At 49.2% G+C, this 27,639-nt stretch overlaps 1 protein-coding gene across 1 annotated transcript; it reads right to left on the bottom strand.

Moving 5' to 3' along the window:
* Nucleotides 1-307: 307 nt before the first annotated feature.
* On the bottom strand, nucleotides 308-5,729 carry TBX22 (T-box transcription factor 22). Its single transcript, XM_041396639.1, has 8 exons — nucleotides 5,594-5,729; nucleotides 5,378-5,501; nucleotides 4,902-5,003; nucleotides 4,533-4,707; nucleotides 4,164-4,328; nucleotides 3,800-3,864; nucleotides 3,634-3,719; nucleotides 308-903 (listed from the first exon to the last, which is right to left on the bottom strand). Exons 1-8 carry the CDS (start codon nucleotides 5,727-5,729, stop codon nucleotides 308-310), a joined length of 1,449 nt encoding a protein of 482 aa, XP_041252573.1.
* Between the last annotated feature and the right edge of the window lie 21,910 nt (nucleotides 5,730-27,639).

Here is a 27,639-nt window from a genome sequence, read left to right as displayed (position 1 = left end):
TGTAGAAATACAGACATCAATGTCCCCACTTGGGAGTGCAAATAGTAAAAAGGTGACTGACAGTTTGCTCTTAACCTACAACTGTGACGTAAATGTGGTGAAAAGGTATCACCCCAGGGTCATCTCAGACCCTCCCAGATCCTTCACCCTCCCAAAAACACAACCCTTCTGTCCACAAAATAAAAGGATTAAATGCCTGCCCGTCCTGCTCCGGTACCATGCAGTGTTTCAAAGTCAATAACTAACAAGCCCCTGGCTATGGAAGAAGGACCTGCTTTACACAGCTCAGAAATATTCTCTGATCCCACTAAAGGCAGTGGTTAATTGTGGGGTGCCAGTTGGAGTGATTGCATCTGCCGTCCCTCAAAGCAGCCGGAATGCTGTCACTCACTTTGAAATGCCCTGCTGCATTCATCAGTCTGGATGGCACAGAGAAGTTATAACCATACAAGCCATATGGAGGATGTAAAGAACAATTAAGTGCTTCCCGAGCAATGGGACTTGATGGGAAAATGTTTCCAGATGCATGTAATCCATACAGCATTTGACCAGCAGGACCGGGGGCTTGTAGGCACTGAGCGTTTAAGTCTTCGGCTTTGGCGTTTTTCAGGGAAGACAGTTTGGGCACATCCACCATGAAGTGGGGTAAAAGTTGTGGGTTGGTGGCTCCCAGCTTTTCGTGGCTCGGAAGGAGGAGCGCCTGTTGTCTCAAGAAGCTCGTAGGGCAGATCTTGTAGTAGAGGGGCACGTTGAGGGGGTGCAGGAAGCTCTCGGGGCACGACATGCCCAGGTTGCTCGCGGGAAGGTGAAGTGTGGGAGGGGAGCACGATGGAGAGAGCAGGGGGTTCAGAGGAGAGGGGGTCCCACCGCTGGAGGCCACTGGAGAAGAGCTGGAGCTCCCACCTGGAAAGGAAAACAGAAATCATCCAGGTTGGGCTAACTGGTGCCCCACAGTCAAGCAACCCTTGGAGGACTCCTGCTCCTGCTCCAGGTCTCCCTGCTGCCAGTGTCCATCCAAGCACAAACCTGCTCCAAAGACCAGCTCCTAGAAAACGGGAAGATCTATCCATAAATGGTTATTGTTAGCTGATATTTGTCTAAGAACAATATTTGCACATGGCTAATCCCATCCCTTGGACTGGGATCATGATAAATGCAGCTCCACACACACCTGGATCCACACCTGGCTGCATGACCAATAACCGTCCCCTGCTATACCCACACTGTTGGCATTTCAGGTTCCCTACTTTTCATGCAAATTCCAGACAGCTTTTCCCCCTTGGACATAAGAACAAAAAAGCATATTCAGCCTGATGGAGAATTTTTTTTGTACCTTCCTGCTCACAGGAATTGACTCATTTCACTTGGCTTCCCAAGCAATTTGAAACATTCCCCTGAATGCTATCGGTGTCTCCAGAAATTCAAACTCACAAGTCATGTGAACGTCCTCCTTTCTGGAAGGGATGAATGAACACTTTCAGAATTCGGGAGAAAAGCAACCCCAAGGAGTAAAAATGAAGCAGGGACGGGATGGCTGCTCCGAGGTGGGAATGGTGCTGGGAGCAGCCGGCCCTGGTGCTACACAGATGCTGGTTTCATCTCCCGCCTGTGGAGAGCCAAATGTCTGCTGCACACTCATTACCAAATTCTTCCAGAGGGTTTCCCCCTCCCCCACCCCCTTTATTTTAATTTCTTACCAAAATCACTGGGAAAGGATGTAAGGGAATGTGGATCCATTTGTGCTACTATTTGCATTCAATTCCTACCAATACAATGCCTGGCTGGGATCTGATCCGACTTGACACGCGACCAGTGACCCGAAATCAACAGTAAAACTGAGCCACGGCTGCTGGTATAGCAAACCTTAAAAACACCTTAAAAACACAAATATCCCGAATGTGATGCAAATTAATTTCCAAACTCCCAACAAGCAGAGCCTCTCACAGGCCAGCCCTGGATCACAATAATCCGGGAAGGTATGGTGGCGTGAAGGTCTCACCCTTCCCTGCTGATGTCAGTGGCTGCTTCAGTCCTGACACCAGCAGGGCAGGATCCAGTCCTCTCTCCATGGACATATCCTGGTGTCCTCCAGGGCTCAGGGACTTTGGGTCACATAAAGTTTGGGATTGAGCTGATATTTGTGTGTGAGGCAGCGAGCAAACCCCTACGTGGCTGGATACAGCCAAGCAAAGCAGGGTCAGTATCTGCTGCACGGAGAAGATAATATCACATCCTGAGCAATAACCTCACCCAAATTCCACAGCAAGTTTGGGAATGGGGGTTGCAGCAGACACGATGGAGCAGATCAATGAGCAGGTGTTTTCTACCCTTTCTATTAGGATTAAAAATAAAAATTCTATGGCAAATTTTTTCTTCAGCCTGTTGATCCTAATTCCTTTTAATTTACCTCCTGGTTTTAGAGCTTTGGGATTTCAGTTTTACGGCTTTTCTTCAGAAATATATTTTATTAGTAGTAGAACTTCAGATTTTGTTATATTTATATCAGTCCAGGAATTCTGTCCTGAAGAAAAATACCAAATACATTAAACAAGAAAAAAAAAATCCAAAAATCCCAGGTAGCTGTAATATTATATGTATAACAATATTTTAGTGTCCCTAACATTGCAGTTGCTGTTGTTTCATTCCTCATGCAGCTCATCCACCACCTCCTCTCCCCCGGCAAACGGGCTCAAAAGGAGCTTTTTGCATAAGATATTTTCTAAAGTAAAATTAATAAAAAACCATATTAATAAGACTAACAAAGCTGCTGCTACTACTACCATCAATTAACTATGATAATTTTAGTTCTTTTTACAAGTGACAAACCTTTTAATTTCTCCCAAATCTGATTTCTTTGTGCCCTCATTTCTACGCCGGCAAAACATAAATTTTTGCTGCGATTTTTGCAGCATTTCCCGGCAGACACAGGGGTGACTTGGTGTGTCCCAAAACTTTGAAGAGTTCCTGACATAAACGAGAATTTAACTCGCTACTTTAAACCCAACTTGGAGGGCTGCAACGTGCAAACGAGCTGTTAGTTTTTTCCCTTCGGCGCTATGAACAATCTGTTTTCAAATATTACTTTCTGAAGCCGTTTTTCTGGGAAAGGGTTGTAAAGGATCGGTTGCTCTTATCAGGATGAAGGAGAGCATTTTCCCCGAAAATTTTCCTCCTCTTCTCTGCATTTCTGTGCGACTTCTGCATCCTAAATACCAGATAATTTTATTTTCTGTTGCATAACGCATTTGTCGGCGCAGAAGCTGCCGCTGCAGAAAGCACGGGCGGTCACCACTGCCACGTTTGTAGTTGATATTCCCAACCCGGTTGGAAGCAATTAGTGTAACAGGATCAAAGCCGGAACAACCCGACTCCAAATTAGCCTCCTGCACACTCAGATATTTTTTTCTGCCCATCTAACTGATTTCAGCCCGCGCCCTCATCCTGTTCTTCCCGGCTTCTCGCATCCATTTTCACAGGAGTTTTATCCAAACCAGCGCTGAATGAACTCCCTCGAAAAGCAGGGATTCGTTTTCTGGGCGCGCCTCGTTATCTTTGATGCTTCGAGCCGCCCGAGGAGCCCCCGGGGAGCTCGGGGCGTGCGGCCGGGAGAGGCAGCGAGCGGGATCCACTTACCCTGGCTGTCTGCGCCGAAAGCCTTGAAGTCCAAGGCGAGGGGGGCTCTCCACGGGTAGGTCTCCAGGAGCCCGTCCAGGACCCCCCTGCGGGGCGAGAGCGCACTGAACGCAGCCGCGGGGCCGGCGGGCGCGGGGGGCGGCGGCGGGGCGGCCCCGGCCCTTACCTGTTCCTGCCGGGGTCCCGAAAACCTTTGGCGAAGGGATTCCTGTCGATCTTCAGCTTCGTGATCTGCAGGGTGAAATCAAGGGGACATTGGGCAGCGGGCCGGGCTGGGAGCGGCGGCAGCGGCCATCGGGGTTCTCCATCCCCCCGGCTCCCGGTACCGCCGGGGCTCTCCATCCCCCCGGCTCCCGGTACCATCGGGGCTCTCCATCCCCCCGGCTCCCGGTACCATCGGGGCTCTCCATCCCCCCGGCTCCCGGTACCGCCGGGGTTCTCCATCCCCCCGGCTCCTGGTACCATCGGGGTTCTCCATCCCCCCGGCTCCCGGTACCGCCGGGGCTCTCCATCCCCCCGGCTCCCGGTACCTGCTGGTTCTGGTAGGCCGTGACGGTGGTGAACTCGGTCTCCTGGAAGGAGAAGGTCTGCACCCCCTCGGCCGGCAGCGACTGGATCTGCGCTAGATCGAAGCGAGAATCCTGGGCGATAACGTGGACGCGGGGCTTGTACTTGTGCATGGACTGCAGGATGATCTGTGCGGGGGGACAGGCGGCTGAGCCCCCCCGGAGGGAGAAGGGCAGAAAGAAAACCCGAGGCGAGGCTCAGGAAGCCCCGAGCTCCAAGGCATGCGGGACCGGCCCCCGCCTTCCCGGCGCTGCCCCCCGGCTGATGCTCCGCACCCCGGGGCGATGCTCTGCCCCTCCCCGGCCCCCCCGGCGGGGCTGCCCCACACCTACGTGCCCCTTGTCGTCCATCTCGTTGTTGGTGAGCTTCACGCGGTCGAAGCTGATGATTTGCCTCATCCAGGTCTCCCCCGAGCAGGGGGAGTCGGGGTGGATGTAGAGGCGCGGGGTGATGCAGGAGTGGTCCGTGTTCCCCGCCACCATCCACTGCGAGCTGTGATAGACGTACCTGGCCCGGGCCGGGCCGCGTCAGCCGCCGGGAGCCCGTCCCCACCTGCCCCCACACCTATAGATTCTATAGGTGAGTGCGGGCCCCCCCAGCACGCTCTGTGACCCCCGTGTCCCGCTCGGGTCGCAGATCGCGGCCATCAGCGCAGGACTGGCCCCGCGTGGGTGGGGGGTCCCCGCCCGTCCCCCCCGTACCTGTATCGTTTGGAGTCCACGGGCACGACGTCGATGGCGATGTAATATTGCTGCAGCGGCTCCAGCCCCTTCACCTTCACCCGGACCGACGGGAACATCCTCCTGCGGGCACAGGGACAGCGGCTGAGCCAGAGCTGCCGCTCGTGGGGCCAAAAGGGGCTGCGGAACTGGGATCGGGCGTCGGGAGGAAGGGAAATCGAACTCAACGAAAATAGCGGGAAAAGGGGCGAGCAAAGTGAAGTGTCTCAACAGAACAGAGAAACCCGAGACAACGAAACAAAACCAAAATAAAGCCCAAGAAACAACATCATCCCCCCACAAAAAAAAAAAAAAGGAAAAAAAAAAAGAATAAGAGATAAAAGAGAAATGCATAATAGAAATTAAAAAAAAAATAAAAAAAAAAAAAAAAAAAAAAAAAAGAAAACCAAAACGGAAAGGCAAAGCCCGAGCGAGGCGGCGGGGCGGCCGGCCCGTACCTGCCGGCCTTGGTGATGATCATCTCGGTGCCGATGTCGTGGAACCTCCTCCAGAGCTCGGAGCCCTGCAGCTCCACCTGCACTCCGCCCGCCCGGCTCTCGGCACCGGCCTTGGGCCGTTTCTCTGCGGGGAACACAAAGGGCAGGGCTCGGGAGGCTGCCGGGGCCGGGGGCGTCCCTCGCCCCCCTCCGTGCCGGGCTCCCTCCGGTACCCACCCGCCTCCGGGGCTCTGCGACCCGGCCGGCAGCCGGGGCCGGGCTCTTCATCGCGACCCTCCGGCACCTTCCTCTTGGCCGAGCGTCCCACCAGGGCTTCCACCGAGAAGGCGTGAGCCCGGGAGCTGAGCGCCATGCCCCCCGGGCTGCCAGGGGTCCCCGCGGGCGGCAGCGGGGCTCAGGCGGGCGGCGGCGGCTCCATCCCGGCCGGCACCCGGCGCCCCTCGCCCGGCCGCCGCACGGCTCCCGTCGGGGGGCAGCGGCCACGGCGAGATCCTCTTGCATCCAACTGAGTCAATAGACGGCTGCAGCCTCCTCTGTTTGTTTTGGAAACTGGTGGGAGCATAAGAAACATTGAGTGACATTTGAGGAGAAGGATGGGGGGGGAGAGGGGGAAGAGGAGCCGGCCCCGTCTAGGATCAATAAAAGAGTTACTGTTCTCCATTAAATTGTAAAACTCAAAGAAATTTGACATAATTGCACACTAGGGGCCACTTTTCCAACAAAAGTGCAAATAACGTTTAACCAGAACCAGCGCAAAAGGGAAAAAGAAAAAAAGGAAAAGAAAGGGGGGAAAAAGAGAGAAAGGAGAAAGATTAACAGAAAAGAAGGGGAAAAGGAGAAAAAAGAGAAAAGGGTAGAAAATGAAAGGAAAAGGCAGGAAAAGATAAATAAAAGGGGGGGAAAGTAAAAGAGGGAAAAGGGGGAATACAAGAGAAGGGAGCCGTGCCCGCCTCTGGCCCCGCCGGGCCGCCCCCACGGGCCGGTCACGCGTGGCCCCTCCGGTGTCCCCGGCACGACAAACCCGGTGCCACCCCTGGGCTGTGACAGCACCGGGCAGCACCTCCGGCTTTGTGTCCCGTTTTTCCTTTGTTTTTTGTTTGTTTGGTTGTTTTTGGGGTGTTTTTTAAGGTCGCTCCGCCACCCCCTCCCCCCCTCCCCGGCTCCGCTTCAAAGCGCGGCCCCGCCGCCCGCAGCAGCTGCGCTGAATTAGGGGCAGAAATCCCCGTTTTCCACCCGGAGAGTCCCGGGAAGCTCCTGCGCGGCCGGGCAGGGTAAGGTCGGGGCGGGGGCTCCGGCCGGGACCCTCAGGTGCGCAGGGGAAGCGCTGCGCGGGATCTGCGCGGCATTTTCAGCCCCGCTCCGGGGACCGCCCCGCCCTGCCCAGGCTGGAACCCCCGCACTGATTTATTTTCCATGCGGGAATCCTCCCCAGAGCCGGCAGCAAAGGGGATTCTGCGGCTCAGGTGGGTTTTGGAGAGGGGAGAGTGGTGTCCCCGCTGAGCAGGGGGGTGTCCAGCCCCTCCCCTGGCCCTGCAGCCTTTCCCTGCACCGGGGAGGTCAGCCGGGATAAATGAGCCTTAACGGGAAAAAAATGTGGAAAGGGATAAAATTCACAGGCCAGCTGAGAAAGCAGGTTGAGAGGGGAGCTGCCACAGGGCCCTGTGGCTTTGGGACCGGCAGGGGAGGTGCAGCATTCCATGCTCTGCTTCCAGGTGCTCCAGAGTGGCAGGGAAGCCCTGGTACATCCAAATGCTTCACTTTTCAGGATTTCTTGCTCTCTCTGTTAAGAGTTGCTGTCCTGGTGCATGCATTCCCAGTGTCTGGGCTGGCAGCAGGTTGTCTGTGAAGAACATGGAATGGTTTGTCTGGAAAGGGACTTTAAATCTCATCTCAACCCATCTCCTGCCATGGGCAGGGTCACCTTCCACTATCACAGGCTGCTCCAAGCCCCATCCAGCCTGGCCTTGGACATTTCCAGGGACCCAGGGGCAGCCACAGCCTCTCTGTGCCAGTATTTGTTCTCTGATGTGTATTTGAATTGTCCCAGACTCACATTCTTGTCCTCAAGTCCCCATCCCAAGGGGAGCTCCTTACTCAGCTCAGGGCGGGCATTGCCCATTGATGTTAGTACACATTTATAACTATCTACACCTTTCTTAACACACATTTACACAGCAAACTCTTGGCATATCTCACTGGGACAGGGATTTGACCAGGGAAAAGATCTCAGAAGAAGTGAAGGGGTGCAGGTACAGCTGCCAAAAGCCCAAGTTCATCATCCAGCTCCTCATCTCCAGCTGCTGACCCCACTCCTGTGCCAGCTCTGGTGTGGGCAACACCTGCAGCCTGAGTGGGGAGTGGAAAGTTGGTATCCCAACTTCCCAAAGTCTGATAGCTGTAATCTGAACTATAGGTGGATTTGGCCTTGTTTTACTCCACCCTTCCATGGGTCTTCATCAACAGTGGCCTCTGATGTGGTTTTGTTTCCTACAGGAATATCTGGGTGCTCCTGCCTGATGCCTCTGTGGGACAATGTCCACCCTGCTGCCCATCCTCTGGAATGTCACTCCACAGGATAATGGTTCACTGCCCATGGCAGGAGGGCTGGAATGAGATGTTCTGTCAGGTGCCTTCAAACCCAAAGCATTCTATGATCCCTTGTGGCATGGAGAACTGGGCAGGGGAAAGAAATTTGGGGTTGCCTCTTGCTCCTAGGCAGGTTCAGCCCCACATCTGCAGATTTAATTCTTCTTACAAAGAGAAATTAATCAAATTTTATGAACATGTTCATAATTAGAAGAGCATAAGCTCATGGTTTCGAGGTGACCGGCAGGTCCTGGCCAGCGCTGATGGAAGCCAGCTGAGGGCAAGGAGTGTGAACCTTTATCTCTGCTGACATGACATATTATTAAAAAGTATTTCGAGTAATCTTTGATTTCCTCAGCATTGCAACACATTTCAAGAACTTGGCTGGGGATCAACTGAGCCTTTTTAATTTCCTACACTGAAAAATAAAACAAAAATCAAGCCCGATTGCAATGATATAATCAGGAACATTTTGAGGGTTTAGGTCAAATTAATGTGTCAGAGAAGGGTTTTCAGGGGGCTTGGGGAACTTTAATCTGTCAAAGGCTGACTCAGAGCCTGCTTGGGCTTTGTAATCTTATTGTCTTTATGGAATTATGGGATGGAATGTCCTGAATTACCATCATCAGAGAGTCTAGCAAATAATCAGTTGGCATAAAGTTCAGAATAACTAAGTTAATTTTAAAGCAAGTGTTGCACAATATGCCAGAAATGTTTGCTTAACTTGGAAACAATCTTTTAATACTGTGCCTTAATGTGTGAAAGCACTCAGGTAACCTCCAATCACAGCCTTGCCCGGCCACTTTTGGGGCAGTTTTTAGGAGATGGAGCTCTTGTCAAGCTGTGCTCAATTTTGCCAAAATTTGCTTTGCATTTACCAAAACAACAGAGCAAACCAAACCTGCCTTTTGGCTTAGGGGTTAATATTTTAATATCACCTGAACTCAGTTATGCATCTAATGCTTATCCCTTTTATATCTCCACTCTCATGGATTTATATAGAGCTGCAATTATAAATTTGGTATGTGGATATATTTGGTTCTAATGGATAAATTCAAGGATTGCTCAGGCTAAACTCAAGGGTTGTTCATTCTTTGCTCCACAAATTATTAACAAGAAAATATTTATCCATTTAATATTTGGAAAAATCCTGGTTTCCAGCCCTGCAGTCTCTGATCAGAGAGGTGCAGCCCCATTACTCAAACCCTGGCTCCCAGGAGAGCCTCAGCCATTGCTTCTCCAGTGTTACTAAATGATGAGCAGTCGAGTTTACAGCTGGGTGTGCGTGCATCTCTCTTCCTGCTGGGTGTACGTGAGGTGGGACACACTCTGAGCAATATTTTGGGTGGTGCAGCTCCACTTCTCCTGCAGGGAGCAAAGCAGAGGATCCTGGGCTGATCCCATGTCCCTGAGTGCTCTCCCCACCCCAGCCTTGGTGGCACCAACTACATCCACCCTTTAAAACTCTTTCCTCTGCTGTAAAAAAAGCATTTTAGGATTGGTTTAACCCTTTTTGAACATGCTGCTAGTTTGTTACTCCAGGGCTCACCTTCAAGTTTCCTTTTTTTCCTGGCTTCCCAACCTTACTGCTACCAGTAAATAAAAATGGGAATTTTTTAGATACAAATCAATTTGCTTGTAAATCAAAGAATCCCAGAACAGTTTGGGTTGGAAGGGACCTTAAAGCCCATCCAGAGCCACCCCCTGCCATGGGCAGGGACACCTTCCACTAGCCCGGGGGGCTCCAGGCTCTGTCCTGACACTTCCAGGAATCCAGGGGCAGCCACAGCTGCTCTGGGCAACCCAAATCTAACATATAAATATGTAATAAATAAAAATTGAACATCTGCCAGGGGTACACCTGCACTGAGAAATGCAAGTGAATATCCAGTATTCCATTGTGCAAATAATACCCTTTCCTTGGAGGAAACAAAAGAAACTTATGGATGGGACCGTGCCACAAAGAGCTGCCATGACCCACCAGGGAAAGGGATGGGAGGTTTGTTATGGGGGGATGTAAGAGCTGGAATTACACAGTTTCTAAATGCCCTGGAGAGGCTGCAATGGAGAGGTTGTGAGGCAGCTGAATGACCTTCCTGGGGGCTGGAAAAACACTGGGTTGGGTTCTGCGGGAGCTGCAAGTGCCAATATTCAGCTTGGATTTTTGTAAACGAAACCTCCATTCCACACGAGTCATTAACTAATTAGTCATTAACAGATTAACAAATATTTCTTTTTCCTAAAAATCTTTCAAACAGAAACTGCTGAAGACTGAGGGATTCTTGGCAGAAAACACCCGTGGTAGTGTGAAACAGTGCTCAGGAGATTGTTTTCCCTGACATTCTCAAGTATCCTGTTCCCCAGCACAGCTTTAATTTCATTCCATGATTATTTTGCCCCTCATGAACTTTGAAGAACCTCTGCTCTTCTGTGACTGTGTCTTCTCTCCATCCCTGCTGGGCTGTGGCACCTCTGGGCCGACTCTGTCCAAACCAGGAGGTGATGGCAAGGTATCCTTGTCCACAGGACAATCCTGAATTTATTCCATGGCAAAAATGACAGATCTGGGCAAGAAATGAGCAGTTTATGGTGGTGGCCAACCAGTGCTGAAGTTTCTTGGTTGACCTCCTAAAAATGTCCTTCACCTCAGCGTGCGCTGCATTAGTTAAAGATAAATTAAAATAAATCTCTGTTATGTTATTTTATACATAACCCCCCCAGAGAGTGCACAGGGAATGGGATTAAACCTTAAGGAAATGATTCAGTGAAGTGAAAACAATACAGACAGCATTTGGGGAGAGTTAAATCAAATTAGGGCACTCAGATCACTTCAGGATGAGAGAGGGGTGGGCGGTGTTCACCTCACGTGCAGGGAAGTCAAGGAAGGGTCAATAATGCCCTTGTGGGGTGGGGTAAGGATGGGACCACAATGGGACCTGTCCCCACAGGAACCTTCCTCCAGCTGTGGCTGGTGCCCTGCTGAGTTTATCCAGGACCTCCAGAGTGGTGCAACAGAACCTTCTGTGAGACATCTCACTGCAAACTCCGAATATTTTCTGGAAAAGCAGGATTTCTCATCCCTGTGCTGTGAGGAACATTTTTAACGTGGCTTTTCCCAGCCCAGCTCCTGGCTTTTGGCTCGTGGTTGTGTGGGAGAATGGGGAGAAGCTGCTCCATCCCCTCTCCAGCCACCAGCCTTCCATCCATCCAAGCTTCTCTCCCACCACTTTTCCTTCACCACGGCTTCTCCAGAGCTGAGAAATAAACCCAAGACCCATCCCCTTCTCCTTTAAGTAACAGGGAAAATTCCTGATGTGTAGAGCTTTTCTCAAAACACTTAAGAGTGTATAATAAGGGGGGATTTAGAGAGGGCAAAACTCAGCACACAGATGAAGTAGAAAACCTTTAAAATTGTCTGCCTTTACCTCAGGGAAGGGCTCCAGAGAGGGAGATGGGGTGACCCCAGGTAAGCCCCAGGCCCCCCTTGTCCCCAGGGTCATTCCTGCTCTCCTCACTGCTGGAATATGGGGAAGGAAAAGCTGGAGTTCTCAGTTTAGCTGCCAGGAAAAGCACACAGGAGAAGTGAAATTAAAATACTTATGGGGAAGCTGATACTGAGTTATTCCATATTCCTGGGCAAGAGCTGGGCACAGCTGGGGCCCCCTTCCCATGCTCCCGAGGTCTGGGAACCCCAGATGGGACCTGAGCCCCAGGAGCCCTCTCAGAGAGAGAAATCTGAGGCCAAAAAGCCTTTGTAGAGAGGAGGGATGTTATTTTTACCAAATCCAGCCTGGGATCCTTAAACAGTTACTGGTTATGTGGAGACACCCCCTTGGTGATTCGATGGCCTTAGTTACATCATCTGCTCTGAGAGGAATAAATGTGTCAATTCTCTCATGATCACCCAGATTTGGGGTGAGGAGGATGAGGATTCACAGCACCAACACCCACCCCAAATGTCCCAAACAGGGCCAGCTTGCCAAGCCCACCTGGACAAATGGTCACTGGTGCCGGGCTCTGTGCTCCAGGTCCTTCTCCTGGGGTCTCTCCCTCACCAGCCCTGTGATGACAACATTCCAGACATTCCAGCCCTGGTGCCCAGGTTCCAGCTGCCAAACCCCCTGTGGGGCTGTGTCCTCACTCCAGCAGGAAGAGAAGACCCAGAGGAGGCAGCTCCATGGCCAGGACGTGTGGCAGGACAGGGGCACTGGGGCGTCCTCTGCTCTTGGTTGGTGCCTTCCACAGGGTGGACAAGAGCCTGTTTTGGAGTTTGGCTTAAAAAAATAATCACAGAATCATTGTGGCTGGAGATTTCCAAGATCATCAAGCCCAGCTTTTGAGTGAGCACTCCCACGCCCACACCACATCATGAGGTGCCAAGTTCACGTGGTTTTTGAACACCTCCACTTCCCTGGGGTGCCTCTTCCAAAGATTAACCACTTTTTGAGTGCAGAAAAAGCCAGGGATGGGCAGGTTTTTTCCTGCTGGAATTGCAGGTTTCTGGGGCTTGTTCTTCCACCACACAAATCCCCACACCTGCACTAAGCTTTGCTCCCCCTTCCCTGGGGTAAGGGCAGGTGAGTCCAAACACGGTGTGCTGATTTATCCCAATCCTGCTAACTCTGGTGAAAAGTGCTTTTCCAAGGGCTTTGTTTCCACTCATTTCTCTCCATTGCTGCTGTCTCTGCCCCAGCAGCTCTTTTTTGGCCCCAGGACATGCTGAAGGCTTTTCCATCCTTCCCTGTGTACAGAGATAAACCCAAACTCTGTCCTCAAACCAAGCCCACACCTGGGTGAGACCGACAGAACGCTCCTCTTTGTTTTGCTATTCTATCCTCGGTTAATGCAGCTAATTATGGTTCTAAATGCAAATATAGATGGATGGGAATGAAAGCTTGGAAGGGCTGAGGCACTGGGGAGAAGGACAATAAATTAAGAGGTTTGCAAGGAAGCTTTCACTCATCTTCATGGTTTGGAGTTGTGAGCTTGCACTCGGGTTAGGAAGCGCCTTTTGAAATTAAACAGAAAAGATACAATCTTAATATTCCATGAGATGTGCCAACACAAATATCTGTCGGCAGAGATGTAAAATAATAGCTTTAAAGGCAAGGAAGAGAACCACATGAAGTTTTGGGAGCAGGGTGATGTCAGCCCCCAGCCCAGCGAGATATTCTTTGTGTTGGAAATTAAAGCCGCATGAACTCCCTGCGCAAAGCTGGGTGAGACTCTGCTTTTTCAGGCACCCCCTTAGGGAGGATGGGTATTATTTTCTGGTTTTAATTTTAAATTCATAAATAAAGGTAATTGACTTGCCACCCAATAGCACTGAGTTGTGCAAAATAAGGATAAAGTCTGTCAATTAAGTCTGTCAGTGGCTGGTGTTGCTGGAGCAGAAAAAAATCAGAATTAGCTGAACTGGTCAACAAAATTCAGCTTCATGTGGAATTTCAGCTCAGGGAAGAGGAAAATCTGCCTTCATGGTATTATCTCCCCTTCCAATGTTTCCTCCTGGCTGCACTGGGTCACAGGCTATGGAGTGTAAATTACACAGCCCAAATCAAACCCTCTTCTGTAATAAGGGAGAAGAAAACCATGCAGTGATTTAATGTAGGAAACAGCTCAAGCTACGGCTTTCTCTTGTTTGGGAATGTGGACAGTTGTGCTGAGATCCCCAAACCACTCCAACCCATGGAAATTAGCACATAACCATCTGGCCTGGTGGCTCAACACCTCCTGTGGCCGTAAATTCAAATCCCAGCAACCTTAGCAGGGGATTTGCTCAGAGAAACGAGCTGAGTCCTCGAGTAATGGGAAAACAAGGTGAGCTGGGAAGACCTTGGGAGAGCTTTGGCTCCAGGAGGGAGCCAGCTCCAGGCAAGCATCCCTTGGCTTTCAGCAGGGAAAGGGGCTCTGCAGGAGCATCTCCTCTTTGACTCTTGGTGTCCCATCCATGGCTGAGCTCCCCAGGCCCCTCCTTGGCATCCACTAGCTCACCCAGCTCTGTTCCCTTGGTGTTTCTCCATCCATCAGGATGCTCTGTCCCAGCTCCAGGATGCCATGTGCAGTTTTGGGGGTCACAGAGTCACTGTGGACATGGAGCAGTGCTGCCAGCTGTGGTTTCCCATCCAGGGTCTCCAGGATTACAGAGTGTGGGTGTTTGAGGAGAGATCCCCGTGTGAAACGTGAAATCCTCCACTGGGAACTGTGAGCCCACAGTGGGGAGGTTCAGAGGGCACAAAACCATTTTCCTTGCTGTGTGGAATACACTGATCTCAGTTCCTTGCCTTGTGTGAGTTTTTAGCTAAGCTGCAATTAAAGATCAGGAATATGGATTTAATATCTCCAATGGAGAGCATCTGCCCTCACCAATAAATACTCTGCCCTGCCAGCCATGGCCAGAAGGCTGAGCCATGGTTATGGCTCACCCACAAAAAAATTGCTTTTTCCTAACCTTCAAGACCTGGAAGTAGCAGCTGAGTCTAATTTGGGCTCTGCAGCAGGTTTTACCCATGGAAAGTCGTGTGTTCCTTGCACATCTGGTTGTATTCAGGGGGATGTTGCCTTTCAGTGCTGCTCAAGTCTGGCTGTGCCCCTTCAGTTCCTGGGTAAATCGTCCCTTTCCCTATGGGAAACTCGGTGGACATTGTTTGGAATAGAATTAGTAATTCATTAGTGTTCCTGTGGGTGAAGGTTTAGGATGAGCTCAGCATTAAACCAAGCACCAGGGCAGGTTTGGCTTCTCCTCCAGCAGTGCCACCAAAGGCAGGAGGGTGGATGACTCCAATGCTGCCAGGAGAAGTTGTCTGGATTTAAAAGATCCCACTTGGACTTCACTCTTCCCTCTCCTTCCCCTTTCTCCTGGGACAGCAGAGCCCAGAGCCCAAGTAGGGCAAAGGGAGTTCCCATAAACTGCAGGGAAATGAACTCTGCTTTTCCCTGGATTTCTGCTTATATTTGTGCATCTGCTCAGAGTTATTGTCCTATGTTCCACAAACTTAAAACACTTCCATACTGCACAGAATTCCTCCAGTTCACTGCAAAACACAACAAAACTCAGTCCCGAGGATGCCAAAGGCTCCTGCTCCACACATCCTCCAATTCCCAATCCCAGCAACAGCAAACTCAGGGAATCACTGAGGAGTCTGAAAGCTCCAGCTGCAGATCTGCCTTGCTGCTGGAGGGCAGGGAAGGACTCCAGGCTTTTCCTGGATGTGCTTTCCTGAGGGATTTTGTTTGCATGGCTTTCCTGAGGGATTTTGTTGGCATGGCTTTCCTGAGGGATTTTGTTGGCATGGCTCACACTCCGCGCTGGGGCAGAGCGGAGCTGTGGGATGGGGAGAGGTTGGGAAGCAGCAGGACCAGGGCTGTTCTCCCAGCATCTCAGGGGTCAGTGCTGCTCAGAGCTGGAGCTTCCCACCCAGAGATGGGTCAGGAGCTGCTGCCAGAGCTCCTTGCCTGCTGGAAAAAGCCAGCAGGGCCCAGTGGGCAGTGCCTGATGGATCCCAGTTGGCTCAGGGTGATCCTTTCTCCATCTGAAGGAGCATCCCTCCCTCCCTCCCTCCCTGGCCCGAGGTGTTTTGTGTTCCCCTGTTTGGGCAGCTCACAGTGGAGGAAAGAGCACTGAAAAATGGGTTTTCCTCAAATTGTTACATTTCAGCTAAGAGCAGGATGGTGGGGCTGGGTTGACAGTTGGATTTGATGATTTAAAGAGCTCTTTTTCAACCTGAATGATCCCAGGATTTTGGGAGATAAGGAATGGATCTGCTCTCCTCTAAGTCATAGGGAATACACAAAACATAGCCCTGGATTTTTTTTTTTTCTCTGTAATATATAAGAGGATTAAAATGCAACCAAGAGAATTAGTAAAAAAATTAATAATTAAAAAACTCCTGTGTCCACGGGTGGCAAATAGACTCGAGTGACAGAAAAAGGGGTTCCCTGGATCCGTGGGTTTTCCTTCCCAAGCTCCCACAAACCCTCCCCCAGATCCCTGGAGTTGTTGTATGTGCGAACAACCCCGTGTTTGAAAACTCTCTGTTTGTTTACCTTCCCCCAAATCAAGAACACATTGAGAATAATTTGCAAGACAAAAAAAAAAGAGAAAAGCTTTAATTTATCAAGGTTTCCACTCAACAAATAACATGGAATCCCTTCTCCTACCGGGACACCTGCAAAGCTCCTGCTGGGATCCCGCCTGTGCCGGAGCCGCTCCGGGAGCTCTCGGGCACTTTCTAAGTCATAAAGTTCCATAAAATTTAAAGTCTAAAGAGAGAAAGTTAAATTCAAACCTGTTACGCTTTCCAGCTCGGGGTCTGTGCCTCCAATTGGAGCTCAGATCGCTGTAATCGAGTGGGGTTGAAGGGAAAATGATATTTTTAAAAATTTTTAGTGTTTTCCTTCTCGTGTATCCGAGCTTTGCATCTGTCAGCCGGGTCCTCCTTCCCTGGAGGAGGGGGAAACAGGATGGTTGATTCTTATTAAAGCCAAAGGGAACTGAGGGAAAAAAAATCAAGGGGAAAGGGTAATGTAAAAGTGAAATTTAGATTTTTTAATTTAGGTTTAATTTGTCAAGAATTTCAGTTAAGATTTTCCAATTAAGATTTCTATATGTATTAATTTGAAAACTAAACAAAGTGGAATTAAGTCTGTCCATGAGTCCACTTCCTCATGTCATCAAAACAGTTCCACACACAGTTAAAGAAACCAAACTAAAAATATAATTAGTGAAGATCCCATTGTTCATCATTTATTCATTATTTGTCATTTTTTTGTTCAATTCTGGCTTTGATTTGTGCCAAATTTGCACTGGCAGAACCCCAGCACCCAGGGATTTGTTCAGCTCTGGCCGGCAAAACCCATCCCAGGGATTTTGCACCCTTGTGGGAGGGGATTCCCCGAGGTCAGGGATGGAAATTTGGGATCCCCCTACTCCAGTCGCCTCCTGGCCTGTCTGGGATATTCCTGCAAATAATTCTGGGAACACTTAAACCCAGCAGCTCCTACAAAATCATTTTGCTATTGGATTTCAATCAGGAAAAGCATCAATCCTATGGAATATTGTGTTAAATCCCACTGGATCACACATAATATGTTTACAATAAACAGGTTCTGATGGCAACTTCTACCCCTCTGACTTGTGCTCCGTGGAAGATTGCCTGAAATCCAGGAAATTTTTCTACCAACAGATCTAAATGACCCCCAGTGTTCTGGTACCTTTGAAATCCATGGGAGCTCTGGCACTGATTTTGGGGCACTCAGGATTTTGCATTCCATGAACAAAGGTACTGAAACCTGGCTTGGTTGCAGAGCACAAATGATCCTGCAATCTTTTGTTTGAGGAGGGAATATTTCTTCCCCAATTTGGAAAAGCCCTACAGCCACAAAACAGGAGGAAGAAAGCCTTCACAATTAACCCTGGCTCAAATGAAGAAGGATTTTAAGTTCATTTAGGTCCGTTTTTTTTCCCCAAAAAAAGCCATATCACTTTACATTTATAATGTTGGTATCATCCAGTACTTTAAATCAAATTATAGCTGTATCAGGCTGCTTAACAATGTTTCTTTTTAATTAAGTTTACCAGTCCCAGATGCATTTTTTTTTTAAGAAATAAATTAAACAAACGTAATTAAATTACAGACAGGGGTTAGGTAAGACAGCAAACAGCCCTGCAAAAATACAAGAATTGATAAATCCTTTTGGATACTCACGTTTTGCACTTTCCCTACACCCTGTAGTATTCCAAGGGGCTTCCTGGAATGCCCACAGCAGTGTCCAGAGCCTTCTCCCTTACTTAAGGAATTACCCTCAGAGATGTTTGAAAATCCTGCTGTCCCAGAGATTTTAAACAGCCCAGGAAGTTCCTCAGGAAGCTGAGGATCCATGAATTATTTTCCTTGTGCTGAAGCGACTTGAGCAGAGCATCAGATCTGCCTGACTTGGGGAATCTCCTGCTGTGGGAGCTACTGGGGGTCCCCAGAGCATCCCCCTGCGTCCTCCAGGCAGGGAGAGCTTGGACAGGCAGGATCCATCCCCATGGGATTGCAGCTTTATGGGATTGAGGGTTTTGGGGTGGTGCTGACGTTGCAGGAGCTCTTTATTCTCACTTAGATAAAAGAGCGAGCACTGCCCAGGAAAAGGCAGCTGCATTTTTACTGAGAAAATGGCCCTTAAAAATAGGGATGAAGGGAAAGGAAGGGAAGCAGGGCTGGGCAGGGGGTTGCACATGCAGATCTGGGGGGAATCTGTGTTTTCCTTAGTTCCTCTGAGCCCCCACCCTGGAGCTGGGCTGAGCTCCCAGGAGGGCACTCACAGCCAGGCCACCCCACCACTTGAATTTCTGTGGTTGAAACAGCGCAAGAATACCCAGAGTGTCCATCTTTAAAGGACACAAAGATTGCCAGGAGGAGGGCAGTGGGGTTTATGGCAGTGAGGAAAGCCCTGTGCTTGCACACCCCTTCCCAAGGAAGCTCTGGGCACGGCCCATCGCATCGGCTGGAATTTGCACTCTGGACAAGCCGCGGTCACGGCGAGATTACTGGGATTTTTGTAGGGGTTAAAATGGAATAATCTCATGGAGGGAGCAGCAAATCCCTGTCTCCAGCCCTGCAGGAAGCAGAGCCACGTGAGCAGAGGAGCAGAGCACAGAGAAGCATCCTGGAGCTGGGAGATCTGGATGGTCCCAGGACAATCTGCCATCCCCACGGAGCCGTCGGCATGCACGGGGAGCAGCCTTCCATCCTCTCCCTGATTTCCCCGACTCCGAGGATCTGCATCTGGGGCTGCAAGGATGAAGTCAGCCCCGGAGCTGCTACGGGCTGGAAGTGATTTCACCGAGCTGCAATGCACATGGATTAATTCCAGTACTGTAAAGTCAACATGGGTGAACACTGGCTACATCACAGCCTTCATTACTGGGGTCTGGAGCGGCTTTGGATGAAGTAATTTCCCTGGGGTTTAGCACTTCCAAAACATATAGGGCGTCCTTCTTGGATTGGCCTGGAGAGAGGTGCCTCCCCCTCGCAGCCACCCCAAATTGGCCTTTATCAGTTGCACATGGACCCCTGCGACTGCGAGGGGCTTCAAACGAGGCCCAGATGGGCCGTGGCACACGATGCCCAAACACCGGACACATGGAACGAGGCTCAGCTCGAGTGCACACCATGGATGTTATTAATAACAAATGAGACAACACTCCCAGGCCAGGCCTTCAAATGGGAGAGGATGTGGGATGAGTGGGGATCAGCAATTCCTCCATCCTTCATGGTCAAATCCACCCCTGGAGGGTTCAGCGCTGGGATTTTCAACACCGGGAAGCCAATGTTCATCAGGCTGCTCAGCTTGGAGTTTCCCAGATTTGAAGTGAACCCTTCCCGTGCAGGATGTGTTTATTTTGTCTTTTTTCCCCCTCAGTTATAAACTGGAACTGAATCCTTGTCATGTGCAATTTGCTTCCTCGGCAAACGGTTGTGTAAATGTGATTCCATTTTGCCTGGACACCAGAATCTGCTCCCAGATAGAATCCCAGGATGTTTTGGGCTGGGAATGACTGTAAATCCCATCCAGTTCCAAATTCTGGACAGCTTCCACTATCCCAGGGTGCTCCAAGCCCCATCCAACCCAGCCTTACACAATTCCAGGGATGGGGCAGCTGCAGCTTCTCTGGGTACCCTGTGCCAGGGCCTCCCCTCCCTCACAGGCAGGAATTTCTTCCCAATATCCCAATTTCCCATCTAAATATCTTCCCAATATCCCAATATCCTGTCTAAACCCAACCTTTGCCAATTTAAATTCAAGTTCAGCTTCCTGCATGAGCCACTCCACAAAAAGCAGCTTCATCTCCTTCATTTGGCATCAGGGGCTGGGTGAAAGAGGCTTTTAAGGGTTAATAAAGGGGTTATTAATTCATTCACTTCCAAAAATTCATTAATTTCTTCCTCTCACGGCTTGCTATTCAACATCAGCATCCAGGTCCTGCTTCCTTAGAAGGGGACAGAGCTCTAGAATAGAGGTTAAGAGAAATTTCTTCAGGAAAAAAGTTGTGGAGTCCCCGTCTCTGGAGGGATTTAAAATCCTTGTGGATGTGGCACTTGGGGACATGGGTCAGTGGTGGCCCTGGCAGTGCTGGGAGTGGTTGGACTCTGGAGATCTCAGGGGGCTTTTCCAGGCTGTGGCTGCTGGGATTTGGGGATGGTAATACAGGAACTTTGGGGTGCTAACACTGGGATTTTGAGGTGGTGACACTGGGGGTTGGGGCATGGTGATTCAGGGATTTGAGGGTGATAGCTCTGGGATTTGGGGATGCTGACACTGGGATTTGGGGGTGGTAATGCAGATTTGGAGGATATTTACACTGGGATTTGGGTGATTTTAACACTGGAATTTGGGAGATTTTAACATTGGAATTTGTGATGCTGACTCTGGGATTTGGGGGATTTTAACACTGGGATGGTAACACAGGTTTGGAGGATAATAGCACTGGGATTTGGGTGATTTTAACTCTGGAATTTGGGGGTGCTGACTCTGGGATTTGGGGGATTTTAACCCTGGGATTTGGGTGATATTAACCCTGGGGGCGCTGACCCCCGGCTATCGGGTGGCGCCAGCCCCGCGCACATTTTGGGAGCGCGGAGTTTTCCGCGCAGCCCGCGGCCGATCCAAGCCTCCCTCCTGCCATCTGCAGGCGACTCCCCGCTTTTCCTCAGCCTCCCATCCTGCCAAAAGCCGATTTAACTCCCTGCAGAATCCCACACAATTCCCTGGGTCTGGCTCTCGGTTCGTTCTCGGTTTTTTGGTATGCTCGATGGAAATATAAAATCCTCTGGTTTTGGAGTAAATACAATTTTCCAGCGAATCCCAAAGGCAGCATGTGCAGCCCATCCCATCCCATCCCATCCCATCCCATCCCATCCCATCCCGCTCACCCGAGGGCAGGCAACACCGCTTTGGGATTATTTTTATGATCGGAAACAAGGATTTCTCCCTTTCTGCTTTCTCGTGTGGATGCTCTCCAGTGGGAACATGGAATTTCCTCTGAAACTCCAGCAGGGTGAAGGGGGTATATTTTCTCTCTCTTTTCCTATAAGAAAATATTTTATACAAAATAGACCTGTAAATTCTAATCTTAAACTAAATTATTCCCAGCAGTGCCAATGGCATCACTGGCATTGGGATTGGGATGGGACTGGAGCTGCCAGCTCCTCTCACAGTGACAAAAAGCAGGGACAGACCTCGGGCTCCTTCCCAGTTTCTGTGCTGTGTTTTATTGAAAAATGTAGAAAATTAATAATTTTCCTGGAGTATGAAGGAGAAAAGTTCACCTCGAAGAGCTGCTGACTCCCAGGGTTTATTTAACTCTGGTTATTATTTAATTCACATTTTAGAAAATCATCAATAATATTATCCCGCTCTTTAATTATGTATTTGAAGCCGTGTAATAGAAAATCAAAGGGAAGGGAAATATTCTGATTTAATTCCCAAGTGAGTGGTTCAGCAGTTTTGCAGTCACAGGGATGGGGCAGCATCCAGGGAACGATGATCCCGGGGGATGAGTGAAGCCACAGCAGCCAAGGGAGCTCGGATGCGGCTGGGAGAGCTCAGTTCTCCCCTTCCCCCTCCTTCCCTCAATCAAAATTAAATAAAATAATTATTTTTTAATCACCTGGGAAATTTTTAAACATTAATTTTCATTGGTTTTATGTTAAGTCACAATATTTACATAAAATGGCTTTTTCATCCAATTCCTTTAGCAGTAATTGGCAGGAGTATCCTGGGACAAAAATGGTAATTGTTACTTCCTGGATTTTTCCTAAAATGATTCCATATTATATGAGCTTTTCTGGATAATTCTTGTCTTTTTAATTAAAATCATTACACTTTTCTCCCTCTCCCCATCTTTATTTTATGTCTTTTTCTTCCTGAGCTTCCCAGTGTGAATCTGAATTAACTCCATTAAATAAAATCACTCAGACAAAAATTACCCCAGAAACACCCTGGGGTCACCCTGGGCTTTCTCTGTCTTTTCCTCTACATTTCCTCGAAATTTTGATTATTATTTTTCTGATTATTTTATTGACTATTTTTCTGATCAGAATTGAAGCTGATCATTGCAATAGACTGGAGGAGGGAAACAAGCTTAAGTTTTGGGTTAGACCTGACCCAAATCTGCCCTAAATTTTAATATTACATTTTTAGGATCTGTGACCAGCAAAACATATTTATTACTCCTTGATTCAATAATAAATTGCATTTATTTTATGTTATTTTAGACTAATCTAATCTACTTAATTTATTTTTATTTTACTCTTTTATTTTCATTATTTTATTTTCTTGTGTTTTCCCTTCTATTTTCCTTTGCATATTTTTTTATTTTATTGTATTTTATTTTACATTTTATTTTATTTTATTTTATTTTATTTTATTTTATTTTATTTTATTTTTTCCCTTACTCTGCAGCTGATTCTTCCCCTGTCCTGGCAGGAATTGCTTCATCCACTGCAAAACCACTTCCCAGCCTCCTGGAGCTGCTCGGAGCCAGGAGATCTGAGGGACACAGCTTTGGAAACCTCTGATTTCCTCCTTTTTGTTTTTCTCATGGATCCAAATCCCTGCTCTGAAGGGCAGGAGAACGGGGATCTCCCTCTGCCCTCTCCCAAACAGCCCCAGCTGAGTAAAATATTCCTGTGAAATATTCCCATGTGAAATACTCCTGTAAAATCTCCCCTTCCTCTTTCCCAGCTTTTCCTTCCAATGACAGTTTGTGGCTGTTCCTGAGAAAATTGAAATTATTTCCCTTTTGTTCCTATATTAAAAAAACCCATAAACTAAAATAAAACATTGTTTTTATCCAATCCCTGACCTGACCCAGCCTGACCTGGAGGAGTCTGGAGATCCATTTTTTATTCTTTATTTTCCAGGGATCTGACACATCTGCTGGCCAGGGATGCTCCAGCAGCATCTCCCCAAGGAAAATAATCCCAAAATTGGACTATTCCAATATTCCAATATTCCAATATTCCAACTCAGACTATCCCTCTGAGTTTGAAGCAGCAGCTTTTGGGAATTTCAAGCTCTTCACTCCCACATTTACATCTCTGGGACTGTGGAGCAGGAATGATCCAGGCATGGGCAGGATAACGGCACAAAAACATGGAAAATGGTCAGGATGGGAGATGTGGAACTGGAGGAGCTCCCTTGGCTTCCTGCCCCAGTAAAAAGGTTTTTTTCTTTCATGGCCTTTCCGAACACCACAGATTTTTTTCTCCTGAACTGAGCCCTGGAAGGAACAGCTCCAGACAGAGTGAGATTTTCCAATCCCAGAGTCCTTTCCCTGCCCTTTTCCAGCTTCCCTGTTCGTTTTGCTCTATGATAAATTATTTTGGAGCTGATAAGAATAAAAACCCTGCTTTTGTGTGATCTAAAAAATAACAGATATTTGAGTTCTGGACCCAAAATCCAGGGAGGAACACGAGCGTGGGCTCCCTCCTTGTGCCAATAACTGGGGATAAAAATCCACCTTCTGGGAAAACAAGGATCACCGCAGGGTCTGCTGATAAAAAGTATCAGCTTTTCCCAAATTTCTGGGCTGACACAAAGGCTTCCAACACTTGGAATGTGAAATAATTTTCCTCTTTGCCTAAATGTGTTTTTGGCAACAGGAAAACAGGAAACCAACTTGGAAAATATTAACAAAATGGAAACTGAGATCGTAAGGAATTCCGGGCTGGAGCCTTTTGCAGCTTCCAAGATGCGACTGTGGCAGAAGCAGAACCCTAAACCAATTAAAGGCAATTTAATTTCAGAGGCTTCTCACGGAGGGAAGGGATCTGGTGAAGATTTGGGATGCAGGGAGACGTCCCAGCCCCAGCACCTGCGAGGTTATTGCTCCCAGAGCCGGAGCCGGGATTCGATGCAGATGTGCCCCGGAATCCACTCCCTGCTCCAGCTGCAGATCCCAAAGATGGGCTGCTCGTGTCGTCTTCTTCCCTAATTATTAGGGAATTTGAGGGTTTTAATTGCGCTGGCAGATATTTTGGAAAGGTTTGGGTTTAAGGCCGAGTCCTGCTGGGCTGAGCTGGGAATTTGTGCCATGTGTGGTCCATGGGAGCACAGGGAATGCACTCCAGTGGAAAATAATCCCGTAGAAATCCTATAGAAGGTTAATTTAAAGGACAGAACAGTGGAATAAAGTGAGTCTCTGGGTTTTCTCCATTCACAGGTGCTGGGAATTCTTCTCAGCATAACCCACAGTGCCAGACTTGTGTTCACCAGGACCAGCAGCCTGGAAAACCATTCCTCCCTCATGTGTTTCCCCTCTTCCCCGATTTCCTGCTGATTGAAACATACCCAAAGAAAAGAAACTCCCGTTCCTGGCCTCTGCTGGGAATTTGCACTCTGGGCTTTGCCTTCCCCACATCCAGAGCTGCCTGAGGGATTCACTGCTCATCCCACACCTTCAGGAACATTCCCTGCACCCAAACACCCTTCAGCTGGGATATTGTCCTGTTCTGTCAGAATCCTTCTGGCTGAACAACTCCCACAGTGAAACATCTCTGTCCTAAGGCTTTTTTTCTCCCTTGCAGGGCTCCTTTCCCTGGTGAGCACTTCCAGCCCGCTCTGCACCTCGAGAACTCCCCAACAAATTGCTTCCACACTCCAGCCAACTCCAAGCCCGGTGCAATCCAAGGGTTAACCAAGTGAAACGTTTAAGGAGTCATGAAATGACTGTTTCCGCTTCCCATCTGGCTTTTATCAATTTTCAGTCGCTTTCCGAAGTGCAGCGACACAATCAAAACCCCCGATCTCCCGAGGCAGATAATTCAATTTGGGAAATGAATTTCTTATGTGCCCAGGAGTAAATACATTCCTGGCCAGGGAGATATGGACTGCTGTCAATGGGATAATGAGGTCCAGGGGAGCGGCCGTGGCCCCCCCGGAGCGCTTTGGGGTGAGTGGGAGCGGTGGGATGAGGGTGGGAAGGTGCCAGAGGGATGGGACAGCTCGAGGGACAAGTGTGGAGCATCAGCCACGTCATGGACGTGAAGAGGGATGGATTTTATCTTCTGGATGTGGCACTCAGGGCTCTGGGCTGCTTGGGGGTTGGACTCAGTCTTGGAGGTCTTTTCCAGCCTCAGTGGTTCTGGGATTCTGGGATCTCCACAACCTCCAGCTGGGTGTTGGCCTCTTCTCCCAGGTAATGTTAAAGACAGGAGGAAACGGCCTCAAGTTGCCCCAGGGGACTTTGGCTGGATATGAGGAAAATTTCTCCACTCAAAGGATTGTCCTGCCCTGGCACAGGCTCCAGGGCAGTGGTGGTGCCACCAGCTGTCCCCCAGCACTGCCAAGGCCACCACTAATCCACATCTCCAAGTGACACCTCTGCATGGCCTTAAATCCCTCCTGGCTCCACCAGAAATGGTCCAGAGGGATCCAAGCTGGAGAGGTGCTGGGTGAGCTGGATAACAGGAACTGCCTGGGACAGGCAGCAGTTGGGCTTTATCTGCTCTTTTCAACCTGTTCAGGTTGTGGTGTTGAGTATTAAAATTCACACAGAGAGGTTACTGAATAAATTAAAAATCAAAATGGATTGAATAAAAAAAAATTAAAAGGAATTCAAAGGAAAAGTAATTAGCCAACAAATGAAATAAAAATTAGAATGAAAATAAAAATGAAAAATTTTATTAAATTAAAAGAGATTGAAGTAAGAGAAAATAAGAAGAAAATAAAAGAAGCAGTTTGGTCTTCAATCCTAATTGCATGTTTAGCCCTTCCTATCCCAGTCCTCCTTTCACTCATCAGATCAACCTGCCAGAACACACCAAATTCCCCATGCTGGGTTTGGAAAAGGACTTTTCCCTCCTCTTCTCAACAATGCCAAAAAACAGGGTGCATTTCCTCTTTTGCTCTTTCTGTTGGCACTGCCCCATCCTGATTTTCCCTCCTGGTGGGGCCGGTGGGTACCGACAGGACCATCCCCTCACACTTTGGGAGGGAAAATCCCTCTTTTGGCACTTTCCCTGAGTGGGATGAAGCCAAGAGCCCACTAAATTCCACCTCTGGAGGGAATTTTGCTCCTTTATCCAAGGTGTTTGGGACAAAGTGGGCACATCAGCTTGGAGAGCAATCAGCCCTCAGCCGAGTTCAGGAGGTCCCGATTTTCCTGAGGGAAGTGCTTTAATCAAGATTAATTTTTTCCAGTTTTCAGTAATCGGAGCTCTTCCTGAGTTTTCCTCAGCTCTGCTTTAGGATGAAATTATCGAATTTCCATGGCAATTAACGGAGGAAGGCTGAGCACAAGGATCATTCTGTGGGAAGGGTGGCAGGGAACAAGTGACACTGGGTTGGGCGAGCTGTAGGAATGGTCTCTGTGGGATGTTTTCCCATAAAATCCTCCACCCTGGAACAGTTTTTACCTGAGGCATCGCTGACCTCCTGATGCTCACGAGCACCTGAATCCCGCTCTAAGGCGCCGTGATCTGGGGATAAGACTGAGAGGGATTAGCAGAAGAAGGAACTTTGACCTGGATTTAGGATTTAGCTGAATCCCAAATCCCCTTTACCTTAAAGCCACCTCGTGGCAGAGCCCTGGCACAAGTGACAGGCACGGGGATGGGACGAGCCCGGGGGCACATCCCGACCTCGGCCACGCGGAAGGGACCACCCTGGGATCAGCTGCTCCAGCCCCCAGAGGGAAGTGGGGAAAGGGAAATAGCAGGGAAAAGAAAGGGAATGGGGACAGGGAAAGGGGGAAAAAGAAAGGAAGTGGACAGAGGAAAATGGAGAAAAAAAAGGAAAGGAAAGGAAAGGAAAGGAAAGGAAAGGAAAGGAAAGGAAAGGAAAGGAAAGGAAAGGAAAGGAAAGGAAAGGAAAGGAAAGGAAAGGAGGGAGAAAGGAAGAAATCAGGGAAAGGGAAGCAATGGGAAAAGAAGGGACATGAGGAAAGGGAAGCAGGGAAGAAGGGAGTAGGGAAAGAGAAGCAGAGGAAAATAAAGGAAATTGGGAAAGGGAAAAGTGGGTTGAAGAAAAAGAAAGGAAGTGTGAAAAGCAAAATGGGGAAAGAGAAATTAGGAAAAAGGAAAGGAGGAGGGTAGAGATGAAAGAAAATGGGGAAATGGGGATTGCCCCTGCCCCGAGCAGCCCTGTCCTCTGTGACAGATGGGATGGGATTTACAAGGCACGGCTACATCCAGGGAACCCCCTCTGACTTGGCTCTGTGGCTCAGCTGAACCAAAATATTCCCTGCTCGAGCAGAGGCAGCCGGAGGAGCCGGGCTTTCCAAAACACACATTTTCGTGGGATTTGGATCCTGCTGTGTCCCCCGAGCCGTGTCAGGGCTGCCCCAGCCTCACATCTCCTGGCACGGGAGGCAGGAGGAGCCGTGCTCCCGGCTGGGAGGCAGCAGCTGGAGAGGAGGGAATTGCCGGGATGAGGCCACGGAGAGCGGCTTAAGGAGCCAAGGGGGAGGGCAAAGAGCAGGAAAACGCAGCTTCCAAGGATAGATCTTTGAGGGAAAAGCTCCGCAGCATCTGCTTAGGGCATCGGGCATTTCCTTCGGAAAGCCATTCCTAAATAATCGCCCTCCTCTTTTAACGGGAGCTGCATTGAGCGTGATTTAAAACCCCAGGAAAGGGAGGCACCTGTGGACACAGCCCCAGCCCTGGATCATTCCTGCCAGGATCTCC

The sequence above is a fragment of the Onychostruthus taczanowskii genome, unplaced genomic scaffold (genome assembly GCF_017590055.1).
Source record: "Onychostruthus taczanowskii isolate IOZ18803 unplaced genomic scaffold, ASM1759005v1 scaffold13, whole genome shotgun sequence".
In the NCBI taxonomy this organism is placed as follows: Eukaryota; Metazoa; Chordata; class Aves; order Passeriformes; family Passeridae; genus Onychostruthus; species Onychostruthus taczanowskii.
The sequence above is the reverse complement of the archived record's forward strand: the minus strand, read 5'-3'. Positions and strand labels throughout refer to the sequence as shown.